This window comes from Girardinichthys multiradiatus, chromosome 11, assembly GCF_021462225.1.
Source record: "Girardinichthys multiradiatus isolate DD_20200921_A chromosome 11, DD_fGirMul_XY1, whole genome shotgun sequence".
Taxonomy (NCBI): Eukaryota; Metazoa; Chordata; class Actinopteri; order Cyprinodontiformes; family Goodeidae; genus Girardinichthys; species Girardinichthys multiradiatus.
In genome coordinates this window covers 45,063,883-45,079,214 of record NC_061804.1, presented here as the reverse complement: position 1 = coordinate 45,079,214, position 15,332 = coordinate 45,063,883, and the positions used below count along the sequence as shown (strand labels likewise).

Here is a 15,332-nt window from a genome sequence, read left to right as displayed (position 1 = left end):
GGGCCTGCAATGAATTTGCTAAATTCTTTACTGAAAAAACCCAAAAGATCAGAGGGGCAGTCAGGACATCCACATCAACTCCAGTACCAATGTTGTCTCCAACTAGAACTGATTTTAACAAAAATTTACCAATTTCACCAAATAAACTGCAAAATCTTAGAAGAAATCGTACAGCAACTAAACTCTTCCTGCTGTCTCGATCTTTTACCCACAGCTTTCCTTAAGAAAGCTTTGCCTGTAATAACATCTGATTTAACACAAATAATAAACATCTCTTTTGTCAGGTGTTTTCCACCCGGGCCCTAAAAACAGCAATTATCAAACCTCTATTGAAAAAGAGCAACTTGGACAAGCTGCTACTACAGAACTACAGGCCTATATCAAACCTCCCCTTCATCAGTAAGATTATTGAAAAAGCTGTGTTTCAACAATTAAACAACTTCCTAACAACGACCAACCGCTTCGATGTCTTCCAGTCAGGCTTCCGTGCTCACCACAGTACAGAGACTGCTCTTGTCAAGGTGTTCAATGACATCCGTATAAATGCAGACTGTGGAAGAACCACAGTGCTGGTATTATTGGACCTTAGTGCAGCATTCGACACTGTTGATCACTCCATTTTATTAGAGCACCTGGACAACTGGGTCGGCCTTTCTGGTACAGCACTCAACTGGTTTAAATCCTACTTGAAGGACAGGGACTTTTTTGTGTCAGTAGGTAACTTTACATCAGAGACCACAAAAATCACATGTGGCGTTCCCCAAGGGTCCATCTTAGGGCCCCTCCTATTCAATATCTACATGCTCCCCCTAACTCAGATTTTAATAAACAACAACGTAATCAACGTTATCATAACTATGCAGACAACACACAGCTATACGTTACGATGTTACCAGGTGACCATGAACCCATTCAAGCTCTGGGTAAATGCTTAGAAGAAATCAATGCATGGATGGGCCTAAATTTTCTTCAGCTGAATCAAAACAAAACTGAAGTAATAATCTTTGGACCAAAGGAAGAGCGTTTAAAAGTTAGCACACAGCTTCAGTTAATACAGCTAGAAACCACCAGTCAGGCTCGAAACCTGGGTGTAGTGATGGACTCAGACCTGAACCTTCAGAGGCACATAAAGGTAGTAACTAGGTCGGCCTTTTATCACCTAAAGAACATCTCCAGGATTAAACGACTAATGTCTCAGCAGGACCTTGAAAAACTAATTCATGCGTTCATCTTTAGTAGAATTGATTACTGCAATGGTGTCTTCACAGGCCTGCCTAAAAAGTCGATCAGACAGCTGCAGTTGATCCAGAATGCTGCTGCCCGCGTCCTCACTAGAACTAAGAAAGTGGAGCACATCAGCCCGGTTCTAAAGTCCTTACACTGGCTCCCTGTAGCTCAGAGAATAGAGTTTAAAATACTTCTGTTAGTCTATCAATCACTGAATGGCTCAGCACCAAAATACATTACAGACTTGTTGTCAGTGTATCAACCACCCAGACCTCTCAGGTCATCTCGCTCAAATCTACTCTGCGTACCCAAAACCAGGACCAAACATGGAGAAGCAGCTTTTAGTTCTTATGCTCCACTGAACTGCCAGAAAACTGTAAAAGCGCCGAAACCCTAAGTTGCTTTAAATCAAGATTAAAAACTTGTTTAGAGTGGCCTTTGACTGTGCCATCTAGGCATTAGTTGTGTTTTCACTCCAATTTTCCTTTCATTTTCTTGTCCATCATTCTATTCTCTTTATTTTATTTTACTTTTTTAAATTACCTCTGTTGTTTGATTTTATCATTTGATTTGTTTTTCTGTGTTTGTATCTGTGTTTATTTGCTTTGCGATTGTATTGTAATTGTATGTAACGCGCTTTGAGTGTCTCGTTGCTGAAAAGCGCTATATTAATAAACTTACCTTACCTAATGAAAACACAACATTCAAGATTAGATTACATCAAACCAATAAAAAAAACCTTTTTTAATACAGAAATGTGGACTTTTTGAAAGGTAAGTTTTATACCTGCTTAAAGATAGTTTTTTCCAATAAATACTCTTAATCTGACAAACAGTCCTCATTGGAATATATATTCTAATTTATTGAATATGACTGTATTTTGCTGACATATGTCTCTCTTCAAAATCTGAACCAATTCTAGATGATAAAGCCATTGCTGTTTTTCTACAAAGTATTAATCTAATCCTTATTTAATGTCTCCAAAAATATGTAAACTCACTTGTGCTCTTGGTTTCATTCACTTTCTTGAAGATATGCTTCTCTCCTTAAACCCAATCACAATGCACCAGCAGAGCAGAAGTATATATGTAAAGTAGGAGAGTTAATACATGCACATAGCAAAAACATTGTCCAAACACTCTCCTTGATCAAATTGTAAGGAGTCAAAATTAAACTTTGTATCAGCAACCACTCAAAAAAACATTACTTTTGGTTGCTTAATACAGTCATGTAATGTAACTCAGATTTAATAACTCGATATATTAAAGGATATATGAAAAATCGCATACCTTTGTTTCATTTTTATGAAGGTTGACCACTGAATATAAGAATCTTGACATGCTATAAATTTGTTCTTTATTTAAATATTTTTTGAAAAATACTACCACCTAACTGTAGGATTTAGCTCATTTTGACATGGTGACTCCAACTTGGATCTTTTCAAAACTGTAAATCTGGCAAAAAAGAAAAAGTCTGAAAATATCCAGTATTATGAACACATCACTGCAAATGCTGCAAGACATAAAGCAGACATTCTTAATAATAACATTAATCAAGGGCTGCTCTAAAGGGACATCTGGGATCTTTAATGCTGTCAATGAAATCAAACAGCAGCAACAGATCTGGGGTTATTTGCTGTACTCGTTCACCCAGCTTTAGTTTTCCTATAACCTTAATGACAAATGTGTATGTTTCAATCAACTCAATGCTGCTCCAGAGTGCATTTTTCAAACTTTCTGACAGTTTTAATTGGGGCCACCTGCAGCCCGATTGACCCACTCAGACACCACTTTTACCCATGTGTGGATGCAAACAAAACTAGAAACAACTTCCATTTGCTGCGGTAAGGTCTCTGAGGCAATAAATTAGTTCCAGCCTGCTATCCTCCTTCAACGGTGTATCAAAGCACATACACAATTAAACAGAAAAACAGTGGAGAAAGGAAAAGGGTGTGGAGTATGGGAGGTTTATGTGATTATATCCTACCAGTAGCAGTAAGAGTCAGGAAAGGTTGACAGAATCACTATCATAATAAAAAATATAGAGACCCTTTTAAAAAAATTCACTCTCTGTGAATAAGGGCTACACTCTTTATTGTAAATTTATTGTCACAGATTGCAATATCAAAATATCAAAAACTGTCTGGGCTGCAATAAAGTAAAAATTGGTTGATTATACAGTCATATTCAGTAAATTAGAATATGCGTTCCATGAGGCTTGTTTGTCAGATTAAAAGTACCTTCTGAAAATAACCTTTATGCAAGTATTATACTTTTCATAAAGTACACATTTATATTCTAACCATAAATAACCATTTTCATTAGCTGGAAGCAGAAAATCATCATAAATAACAGAAATAATGGTTTTTAAACATGTGTCTGTGTAAAATTAATATATATAATGTAACTTGAACCAAGTTACTGAAATAAATGAATTTCTCCATGAAATTGTAATTTAGTAAATAAGACTGTAGAAGTGCCATGCTTTCAGGTCATCTATCCTAGTTATATATTTGGTAAGGTGGTTTAATGTAGCAAAATGTTTTAGGCGCACATTAAGAAACTACAACTTTATTGTTCATTTGATATAAACAAAAAATGTTCGGATAAGTATTTATTGCAAGTCATAGCCTCATTGTGATATTCACCATTGATGCATATCAATAATTTTCCTACTATTGGGCAGTCCTACTAAGAATCTCAGCAATTGAGTGTGTTGATGTCATGTCTGCATTTTTTCTGGAATAACATGTATATCTGAGTATACAGTTAATCAAGGGAGTGTTTGAAAAAGTACTTAATTTCTAAAATATTTTAAATCTGTAGCCCTAGTCATAACAAGATCATGTGGTAAAAATATCTGAAATTTGATGGAAATAAAACTGCAAATTGCCCACACTTATTAAGCTTAACGAGCAAGGCTGGACTGCCATATGATAACCACAATTTGCTACGTGTATCAATTGCTGAGGAACACTGCTAAAAGTTGAGGTTTTAGCTGCCCTTTTATTGACTCTAGATTTGTACAGGTCCTGGATGGAGGGTAGGTCAGCCATGATGATCTTCTCTGTAGACCTGATTACTCATAGGAGTCTTGCTATGTTCGGTGTTCTCCAGTCTGCCTTGGGCAGTTGTTAAATTGTAGCTTTAAAAGAATTTTGCTCAGTAAAGGAAAACCACTGCCCTTAATATGTAAGAAAACAAACAGGTGCAGAACTGGTCAGACATTTCAGAGATTAAATGCATTGAGAAATGATGTTACCCTTCCAGTAGGTTCATGGTAGAAGTGGCAACCTCAGTGTAGAGCAGGATGTTTCCCAGATGGTTGGTCTTCAGATTTTTGCAGTAGGTCTCCATAACAAATTGAGTCATATCCTGGGATTCTGTGACCAAGGGCAGGTAGTCTTTGGACAACAAAGGACCCTCATGTGGTTCAGGACTAGATTCTATCCTGAAGGAAGCTTTGGAGAATTGAATGATGGAACGTTCATCTGTCCGTGTCTGTAGCAACTTCAAGAAACTTGCTTTGGCCCACTGTTTGGAACATGGAGACCCACATTTATTGGTACAATCCTCAATGGATATGTTTAGGATTAGATACCGATTAAGAAGGAAGGTACAATTACACAATTCTAGCCATCAATTGATCGAGCGATTTGGACACACCTTTGTCATTCAAAGGCTTTTTCTTGTTTTCTACATTGTAGATGCATCAATCACTTCAAAACTATGAAGCAAAAGTGTTCAGAATAATGAAGTCAAAAAGTGAAATAACTCAAAACATCTTTTATATTTTGGATTCTTCCAAATAGCCACCCTTTGCTTTGATTACTGCTTTGCTCTCTTGGCATTCTCTCGATGAGCTTCATGAGGTGGTCACCTAAACTGGATTACCAACAGTTCCCAGAAGGTGTTCCCAGAGGTAAAAAATAAAGACAAACTATTGAATGAGAAGGTGTGCCAAACGTTTGATTAGTAGTGTACATATTTATAATGAATAAAATTTGTTCTGTTTGAAGGTTGAAAATAAAGGGGCTTAATTTTTCAGGGCCACAGGGAGACCCACCATACATCAAAAATGTATTTAGAATAATGGCTTCACCAGGAGAAAATTCTAACTTTTTAACTGAAGCTAGTCTCTAGTAAATTCATCAGATTCAGAGAACCTTTGTGAAGAAGAGTGGGCTAATGCCGCCATTGCAATATGTGGCATGCTACATTCCTAATAAAGAAGACTGAATGCTGGAGTTATTTTAAAATGTACTTGGACAAAGTATTAGTTTAGGGTGAGCAAACCTATTCACCATAGTTGCAGGGTTTTTCCACCAACAGATTGGTTTTATCTGTTGTACTGTATTGAATATATTTCAAATGTCAGGTTAAAAATGTTTTGAAATTATCATTTACATCATGAAAAACAGTCAGAATAATTTTAACAGAGAAATGGCTTCAGTGTATTTTGCAGAAATGATCTGTGATGCCAAATTTAATGACATTCACAAAGGTTCAACTGTAAAAAAAACTACTAAAAAATGAGCCAAGCCTACCTCTCTAAACTCCTACAGGAAGGAAATGTATGTTTAAAATGGCAATTTAGCTCACTGCCCCTTCATATTTGTACAAGCCCTCTGTACACAAACCTGCTGTCAGTCCTCTGCAATCTGCCCAGATTTCTGCATGCACTTAGCAAGTCAGATTGTTTCCCTATGTGTACTATGGAGAATATCTGAATAATAAATGAACTACTATTTATACTTCAAGATGTGATCTTTTGGCTGAACACAAAAGAAGTCTAAGCCAGGCACACTCACTACTCGTGTTTATAGAGTCCATAAATACACTTGATCTCATTTTTGTGTGTGGACCTGAACACAGAAACCAAATAAACAGTATCTCAAGTTTAGCTTGGCTGGCAAAATGCAAACAGTATAATGTTGTGGGACACTTTTTCATAGTGAGGAAGCATGTCACATGAACTTACCTGAGAGGTGGCCAGCAGGTACACTGGACCTGGGGCAGGAGTCTGACTGGGTTCACAGCTAACACCCAGAGAGTTAAGGATCTCTGTCAAAATGCCATATCGCAGTGCATAGCTGACCTTCAGCTCATCAAAATCTTTTGAATCCAATTTCTTTGAGTATGAGGCAATGTCAAAATGAACCTAGAGAAAAATATGTACAGATAAATATATTACATCACTAAAATGTCTTTGCTAACAGTCATTCCAATATCATTTGTAGATTATATAGGGCCATAAATATATAAATTCTGATAAGAAGAGAGTTAATATTGGGAATTTGAAACAAAATACACATTTAACTCCCTGATGTCTTAGTGACCCCTAAAAGAGCCTGTGTGACAATGTTGTTATTCCTTCCATTTGGATTTAGAACCCATCCTTACCGGTGATTAATAATCTGTCACAAGGATATCCACAGTAGTGTGCTTTAATTATTTCATTTCATTTATTAGCTGAAGAGGGACATTGTGCATTAATAAATATTTTGAACAACACAAATTTAAATGCACCCAAAACAGCCAAGGCTGATTTGTGTTATTTGTCCCTCTGCCACATAGTACAGGCTGAATGATCTAAAATAATAAAAGAAAAGAAAACAAAGAAGGGAAGATAACATCCAGATAAAAGACATCAAATAGGAAACAGAGTATACACAACATTTCAGACTTTTAGTTATGTATGTTTTGTCTTTACCACGCTAAGAGGACAACTTCATTTGAAAGCACACCTGCTAAAATAAATTTCCCTCTGGTATTTCAATAGCTCGGTTTCATTTTAGACAAAATCTTGCTCCATCCCCCCTAATGACCAAAAACAAAGCTCTATCTTCAATGGGACAAGACAGAAAGCCATTGCTATGTTCCCCATGGTAGGACCAAAGCTCTCCAGTACCTACCTACGATGTAATTGTTACTGGTCATAATGGTCAAAACGTCAAATAAAATTAGCATTAAAGTCATATTTGGTTACCGTGCATTTAAAACATCAGTGCTCAAGAGTTTTGTCCTTGTCCATCAGATGCAAACAAAAGGCACTGAAAGTAAAGCAGAGACATTTGTTCTAAATCTAATTGAGAGCTGTATTTCATTCTATCTTGAATGACCAAAATAATAGCCTACAGCTGCCTAGAATCTAAATGTAAAGTAACTTAAACTTAATGTCTGTTTTTTGAATCAGTCTGGTTTGTTTGTGATACCTGCACCAGCTATTACCAGAATGAAGGTTTCTTTAACCATTGTTACAGTAGCTGAAGGACTGCTTCTATATGGCAGGAGAGCCAAACTGATGATACCAGACTTTATGTCTGAATGTTTAGTTAAAAGTGTTGGCAGAGCAGATGAACTTAGACAACATATTTCTTATGCATTTTGAAGCTCTACTTACAATATGGTTACAATTCAGCAACATAAAAATGTGAATACTTGTAACTTTTGTCCTGGCTGCAAGACTTTGAACATTAACAATTGCATTCCTTTTGTTTAATAATGCCATGTCTTTACCTGACAGAGGACAGCTTCCCCACCGTCTGCTCCATGAGTTAGCCTAACAATAACCATATCTCTTTGATGGGGGATGTCACTTTTCAGCACCCCCCAAAGTTCCACTTCTCCTCCTCCCTGAGGATCCCTAATGTAGACTTTTCCACTTGCCAAAGTGGCTGCTTCTAGCTCGGTGCTGTCTTCTCTGGTGAAAATCAACCTTCTGCACTGCATGCATTGTCGTTCCCTGACTTCCAGGTGGAGACCTGCCGGACACAAAGTTGAGCCTAGTCCCAGAACCTTTCCACCCTTGCTTAAGTAAGAAAGAAAGCGGGTCTGAAGCTCAGCAGTTAAGGATTCCTCTTCCGCCAGAACTAGGAGCCTGGTGTTGTCCAGCCATGGATCACTATGTGCCTGTTCTTGCAGGAGGGGATAAATTGTATTGCTTTCCACATTTATACAGTCTAATAGAAGCTGATGAATTGCTTGAAAACGTTCCTGGCATCCACCTGTGTACACAAGAATATTTGGTGCTTTTGCACATCCACCACTTTGACCAAAGAAATCCTTGGAATCATGTTTAAGTTCACTCCGAAACCCATCCACACTATCCAGTCCTACGGAATTATCATCAGGTAGATCTGGAATGTTCTCAGCCGAGGCATATTTGACGGAGAGGATGGTGCTGTTCTCCAGTTCTAAACATTCATGGCAGCTGGAAAGATGAAGGTGGTGCCCATGACCCTCCATGTGGTGATGATGGTATTCCATATGAACAATTTGAGAGCTAGACAGTGGCTCTGATCCCCGACGCTTCTCCAACCTCCTCTTTACCTCTGGGGCTACAAGAAGACTACCTTTTCGGCACTGTAGGTTCTGCTGATCAGAGGGCAGCAGCTGAGAGAATGACTCTGAAACAATCTCTTCAGGATGAGTGGATCGAAGTAAAAGCCTCCTCACAGTTTTGGGGCTCTGCAGACACCGCCTTTCCAACACCTTACTCAGAGTACTTTCTTGGAGAAGAACAGCTATATGAAAATAAAACAAAAATCCCACAATTATAGTCAGTCATAAGCCGTATTAATGATAATTAGAATACATTAATATGAGAAGTTGTTTAAGATGAATTCAGTTAGTTTATTAGCCTGGGAGAGAATGAGAGTACAGGTCAATAGCAGACTATTTTATGCAGCATTTAAAAACAAGACACAAAATGTATGTCCCTTTAATCACAACTTATTTAAACTGATTTCTGACAACGATACTTGTGTTATTTATGTGTTGGGGTCATCCATTTTGGTCGGACAGACCAACTAGATTGTGCAGTTCGACATGTGCAGCTCAACAGGCGTTGCAGCTCTGACGTCACCCGGGACTATAAAACCCGTGGAAAACCAAATTTTTGTTGCCATTTGCAGCGTGTCTCATGGGACGACGCAACGGAGGCGCATATCTGGAGAGACAGAAGCTCGCAGGCGAGTTTAACTTTTCCTCCACACAACCATTCCCAGAAGAGCTTGAAAGCTGGAATTATGTCTGAAACAAGAAGGTCAGAAGATTCATAACCGATCGAAGACCCAGCCGATACTCCACCGCAGGTGAAAGCTCACAGAGGTTTATTTCTAAGGAGACCCTTTGTTGATTCCGTGGGCAGGATGAGGCATAGTTAAGGTGATTTAAAATCACCAGTAGTTAATCCAAGGTATCAACTTGTTGCATGCAATACTAAATTAAGTGTTTTATGCTGAGCTGTTTTGATTTGCTGTGCAAGTATTGCTGAACCATGGAGCACGGATGCGATCAGCAAGGTGCATGTTCATGTTGATCCCAAATCAGCCAGGAGTTAGAAGTTGGACTTTTAAAAGTTTTTCATTCAAAGCAGCTCTGGTCTGGGCCTCGTGGCCTGACCACTCCTTTGTCCCGGTTTTATTACTGTAGTTTTTCCATCGAATTCCCACATCAGAGTTTTATGACACTTTGTTTGAGATTTGGGAAAATCAGCCATTATTGGCTAAGGGGCCCCACCGTTCTACCTCTGATCGCTGCTATTGAGATGCATCAGCACACCAAGAAGGCTTCCCTGTACAGTAGTTCTGCTCCATTTTCCCAGTTAACCCAAATTGCTTTTTCATAAAACCGCTGGTTTGATCTTCATAGACACTCAGTGTTGTAGAATAGTGCATATTAAGGTGAAGGTTTTTGGACCAAAATTGTAATTGTATTGCTGTATGGTTTGAATAAATGTTCACATAAATAAAGAGAGCCTTTTGTGTAAGAGAGATTTATCTAGCCCAACATCAGGTTTAAATTACAATGCTACTTACACACAACTTTAAGGTAATTTACAACCAAAGGTGAGTTAGGGTCAATAACAATGAATTGACCAATATGGTATTCAGTGTAAAAACCTACTTCTATGCCAAAAATCATTTCTTATACATATGACGTCAGCTAATGAAATGTAGGTGCATTCGTTTTTGCATGAAGCCCTTTTTATATTTTAAAATTTGCAGTAGTTAATCTTGACCCTACTCTAAAACCTAATCTCATTTCATCAAAGTGATGATCCACACACACTGACCCATCCTGCGTTATTTTGTTTTAAATGAACACTTTTAGTAAATTAACATAAATTAAACAAACCGATTCACTTGCATTAATATGGAGTTATTTACATATTTCAGTCAGTGGGGACAGTTTATCCACAAAATAATTCAAACTAACCTTCCAGTACAGGAATGCCATCATGATTGACATAAACCTAATAAAACTGTCTGTTTGATTGACAAGGATTTTTAAACTCTGTTCATTTGCTCAATTCAATTATTTATTCAGTTCAATTATTTTAAGTTATCCAATGGCCGGGGCGTTTTAGCAATCAGCCATATATATCTAGATCTATATATTTGGACAATGAAACCGAAACACCTGTCATTTTAGTGTGGGAGGTTTCATGGCTAAATTGGACCAGCCTGGTAGCCAGTCTTCATTGATTGCACATTGCACCAGTAAGAGCAGTGTGAAGGTTCAATTAGCGGGGTAAGAGCACAGTTTTGCTCAAAATATTGAAATGCACACAACATTATGGGTGACATACCAGAGTTCAAAAGAGGACAAATTGTTGGTGTACGTCTTGCTGCCGCATCTGTGACCAAGACAGCAAGTCTTTGTGATGTATCAAGAGTCACGGTATCCAGGGTAATGTCAGCATACCACCAAGAAGGACGAACCACATCCAACAGGATTAACTGTGGACGCAAGAGGAAGCTGTCTGAAAGGGATGTTTGGGTGCTAACCCGGATTGTATCCAAAAAACATAAAACCACGGCTGCCCAAATCACGGCAGAATTAAATGTGCACCTCAACTCTCCTGTTTCCACCAGAACTGTCCGTCGGGAGCTCCACAGGGTCAATATACACGGCCGGGCTTCTATAGCCAAACCTTTGGTCACTCATGCCAATGCCAAACGTCGGTTTCAATGGTGCAAGGAGCGCAAATCTTACTAATAAATTATTGTGGTCTAAAACCAGGTGTTTCAGTTTCATTGTCCAACCCCTGTGTGTATATATGTATATATGTATATATATATATATATATATATATATATACATACATACATATATCTATGTATATATATATATATATATATATATATATATATATATATATATATATAAATACACATATATACATAGATATATGTATGTATGTATGTATGTATGTATGTATAGATAGATAGATAGATAGATAGATAGATAGATATGTATAAATATACATATCTTGATGTCAAGATAATTCTGCAGCATGGTGGAGAAACATCAAGTCAGATGGGCCTTTGGTTAAGTCCAGGGTTGTTTGCTTTTAGGCTGCTGACCTATTGCAGATCTGTCCCTTTTGGTCTGAGGAAGAAATTCCCAGTTCATTTTGAAAACATTCATAGCAGCTGTTTTGTTTCTCATGTATGACCAGATAGCCAAGGACATATCTTAGTACAGAGCTGGGCTACGTCAGTCCTCCAGGACCAGTGTCCTGCAGGTTTTCAACATGTCCCACTTCCAAAACCTGATTCAAATCCTTTAATTATCTCCTCACCCTCTCACCAAGAAGCTGCAACTGATTTCTTCATTTAAGTCAAAGAAACACACTGAGTCTTAAACCTGTGTCTTAATGCAAAGACTCAACGGGACCTCAGCGAGTTACCAGCTGCAGGTAAGATATTGACGGGTCATAAAGTCTCAAGGGAACTGTACTACAAAAAGTCCTAACTCTCATTTTAACAGCTTTTTTATTTTTGGAGAATTTTCAATTAGGAGCTTAGTTGCTCCCCAATATATTACTTAATCTGGATTTACCATACTAGTCTCAACAGTAGAATGTGTGTGCCAAGGCTCAACTGGCACATCATGTGACAGAACTGTAATGTTGGGAAACAAACATGGAAGCACAAGTTTGGGCTCCTTCCTTCAGACTAATGAAAAGCACTGCATGTGAAAATTTTGCAGGTCATGTACAACAAAACAACCAAAAAAGGTTTTGTGGTAAAAACAAATTCTTACTCTTAACAGCAACTTGGCTGAATCCTACAACACCACCTGAAAAGCAGCTTCGAGCTGACAACTGCAGAGTTGGTGAAAACTATTTGTTTTTCACACCAAGAAGTTAAACAGTATATATTACTAATACACCTGATGAGGCTATGCTTTTACTGACCTACCTGGGACATTGTAACTACAGTACAGACACAGCAGTCTGACAACTTGTATTTTAGGTGGTAATCCTATGCTGAAACTAGTGGCCTTCAAAAAGATTACCAACATTTTTATACAAAAAAACTATCATAGAAGGACATACGAACAATAAAGTGCAATGACTGACATGTAAAATGTAGTGGAGGGGAACATACGGACTATCTTTGAAGGCACAAGTCCACTGTCCAGCTGAAGGCGATCTTCAATGAAGGCTACCCCAAGACGACTGAAGTTATCTACACTGGTCTGTGCTACTGCCTTGAATGGCTGGCCAGGGCTGAAGGCCAGTGGGAAACAGTAGTCAGACCACTTCAGTACCTGCACATAAAAAACAACAGCCGTTAGTTCTCTTTCTGTGCAACACAATACAAATGTTAGGACTCCTTCATAAAGAATAAAAACTAATTTAACTGTTTTGCAACCCAGAACACTACAAATAAGTTTTAGGGTCTCTTGAAGGAAAGAAAATGGTGGAGTTTTTCTTTGAATGTTTCTTTTCTTTACCGAATAAAGCTGAAATATTGAAAAAAAAATCTAATTTTGATTTCAAGAATAAGGTCAAAATGGTAAGAAAAAACTGCTGAAACTGCTGTGTTCCTTCCAATCAGATTATGTATGGGTTGGGATAGCCTCCATGTGGACTAAGAGTTGGCATCTACAGGATGTTTATATGCTGAAAGAGAAAGGACTGTTTGGGTATTTAAATCCTATCTTAAAATTCCAGCTCATTTACACAAGGTATGATTGTCACAGGTTTTTGCACGAGAGTAATTTCAGCCGATATACTTTTGTCTTGTCATTTTTAAATTTTTATTATCCTTTTGATGTTTTTGTTGATTATTTTTATTTTTTATTTTGACTTTTTTCTCATTTCAACTTTCAACCTAAAACGGGTAAAAAACAAAAAATACTCCCACCTCATTTTTTTTTTTTTACAAGTGACTAATCCTTGCTTGTTAAAAGCACATCAGATGTTGTGGACTGCTTTTAAATGCAAAAATCCAAAACAGTCAGATAGATCTCATCTTGTTAATACTGTGTTATTAACAAGATGAGATCTATCTGACTGTTTTGGATTTTTGCATTAGCAGCAGATGGACAACAATCTAATCAGTCTTTATCTGTTATAGGTTAAAAAAAACAACAAAACAACATCTGCACAAATATCAACATTAATAATTAGTTGAAATTAGTTGTGCTCGTACTCGTCTTCCGCTTTATCCGGAACCGGGTGGCAGGGGCAGCAGACTCAGTAGAGGCACCCAGACGTCCCTCTCCCCAGACACCTCCTCCAGCTCCTCCGGGGGGAGCCCAAAGCGTTCCCAGGCCAACCAAAAGACATAATCCTCCCAGCATGCCCTGGGCCTCACCCTGGGCTTCCTCCTGGTGGGTTGCGCCTGGAACACCTCCAGGCATCCAGGAGGCATCTGGTATAGATGCCCCGAGCCACCTCAACTGGCTCCTCCCGATGTGGAGGAGCAGCGACTCTACTCCAAGCTCCTTACTCTATCTCTAAAGGAGTGCCCAGCCACCCTACGGTAGAAGCTCATTTCAGCTGCTTGTATCTAGGATCTCGTTCTTTTGGTCATGACCCAAAGTTCATGGCCATAGGTGAGGGTAGGAATGTAGACCTACCCAGTAAATCGAGAGCTTCGCTTTTTGGCTCAGCTCTCTCTTCGCCACAACGGACCAGCACAGCGTCCCCATTATTGTGGCAGCCACCCCGATCCATCTGTCGATCTCCCACTCCACTCTCCACTCACTCGTGAACAAGACCCCAAGATACTTGAACTCCTCCACTCGAGGCAAGAACTTCCCTCCAACCTGAAGAGGACAAGCCAACCTTTTCCGGTCGAGAAACAATGGCCTTTGACTTGGGAGGGGCTGATCCTCATCCCAGCCACTTCACACTCGGCTGAGAACCGCCCCAGCACATGCTGTAGGTCCCAGCTAGAGGGGGCCAGCAGGACCACGTCATCTGCAGAAAGAAGAGACGAAAACCACTGGTCCCCAAACCGGACATCCTCTGGCACTTAAATGCGCCCAGAAATTCTGTTGATAAAAGTTAGGAACAGGACTGTTGACAAAGGGGACCCGTGCCGGAGTCCAACATGCACTGAGAACATCCCCAACTTAGTCCTGGCAATGCGGACTAAACTCCTGCTTTGCTTGTACAAAGACCGGATGGCCCCTAATAAAGGGCCACGACTCCATACTCCTGGAGCACCCCCCCACAGGGCACCACGAGGGACACGGTCAAATGCCTTCTCCAGGTCCACAAAACACATGTGGACCGGTTGGGCAAACTCCCATAAACCCTCGAGTACCCTGTAGAGGGTGTAGAGCTGGTCCAGTGTTCCACAGCCTGAATCCAAGGTTTGACTATCGGCCAGGTTCTCCTCTCCAATACCCTGGCATAGGCCTTACCAGGTAGGCTGAGGAGTGTGATCCACTTATAGTTGGAACACACCCTCTGGTCACCCTTTTTGTGAAGGGGGACCACAACCCCAGTCTGCCAGTACAGAGGCACTGTCCCCGACTGCAACGCAAGAGGCATGTCAACCATGACAGCCCCACAACATCCAGAGACTTGTGGTACTCAGGGTGGATCTCATCCACCCCCGAAGCCCTGCCACTGTGGAGCTTTTTAACCACCTTGGTGACTTCAGCCTGGGTGATGAAAAAGTCCAAACCCAAGTCCCCAGTCTTTGCTTCCACCAGGGAAGGCGTGACGGCAGGATTGAGGAGATCCTTGAAGTACTCCTTCCTCCGCCCGATGTCCCCAGTCGAAGTCAGCAGCTCCCCACCCCAACTGTAAACAGTGTTGGCAAAGCACTGCTTCCCCATCCTGAGGCGCTG

The 15,332-nt window shown here is 39.6% G+C and overlaps 1 protein-coding gene across 3 annotated transcripts in view; it reads right to left on the bottom strand.

Moving 5' to 3' along the window:
- Window positions 1-15,332, bottom strand: part of hlcs (holocarboxylase synthetase (biotin-(proprionyl-CoA-carboxylase (ATP-hydrolysing)) ligase)) — a 45,452-nt gene that overhangs the window by 23,048 nt on the left and 7,072 nt on the right. For all 3 annotated transcript variants that reach the window (XM_047378818.1, XM_047378820.1, XM_047378821.1), the window contains 4 exons: window positions 12,629-12,791; window positions 7,746-8,752; window positions 6,208-6,387; window positions 4,489-4,760 (listed from right to left, as the gene is read on the bottom strand). In XM_047378818.1, the coding sequence (XP_047234774.1) occupies window positions 4,489-4,760; window positions 6,208-6,387; window positions 7,746-8,752; window positions 12,629-12,791 (1,622 nt within the window). The remainder of the gene's footprint in view (window positions 1-4,488; window positions 4,761-6,207; window positions 6,388-7,745; window positions 8,753-12,628; window positions 12,792-15,332) is intronic.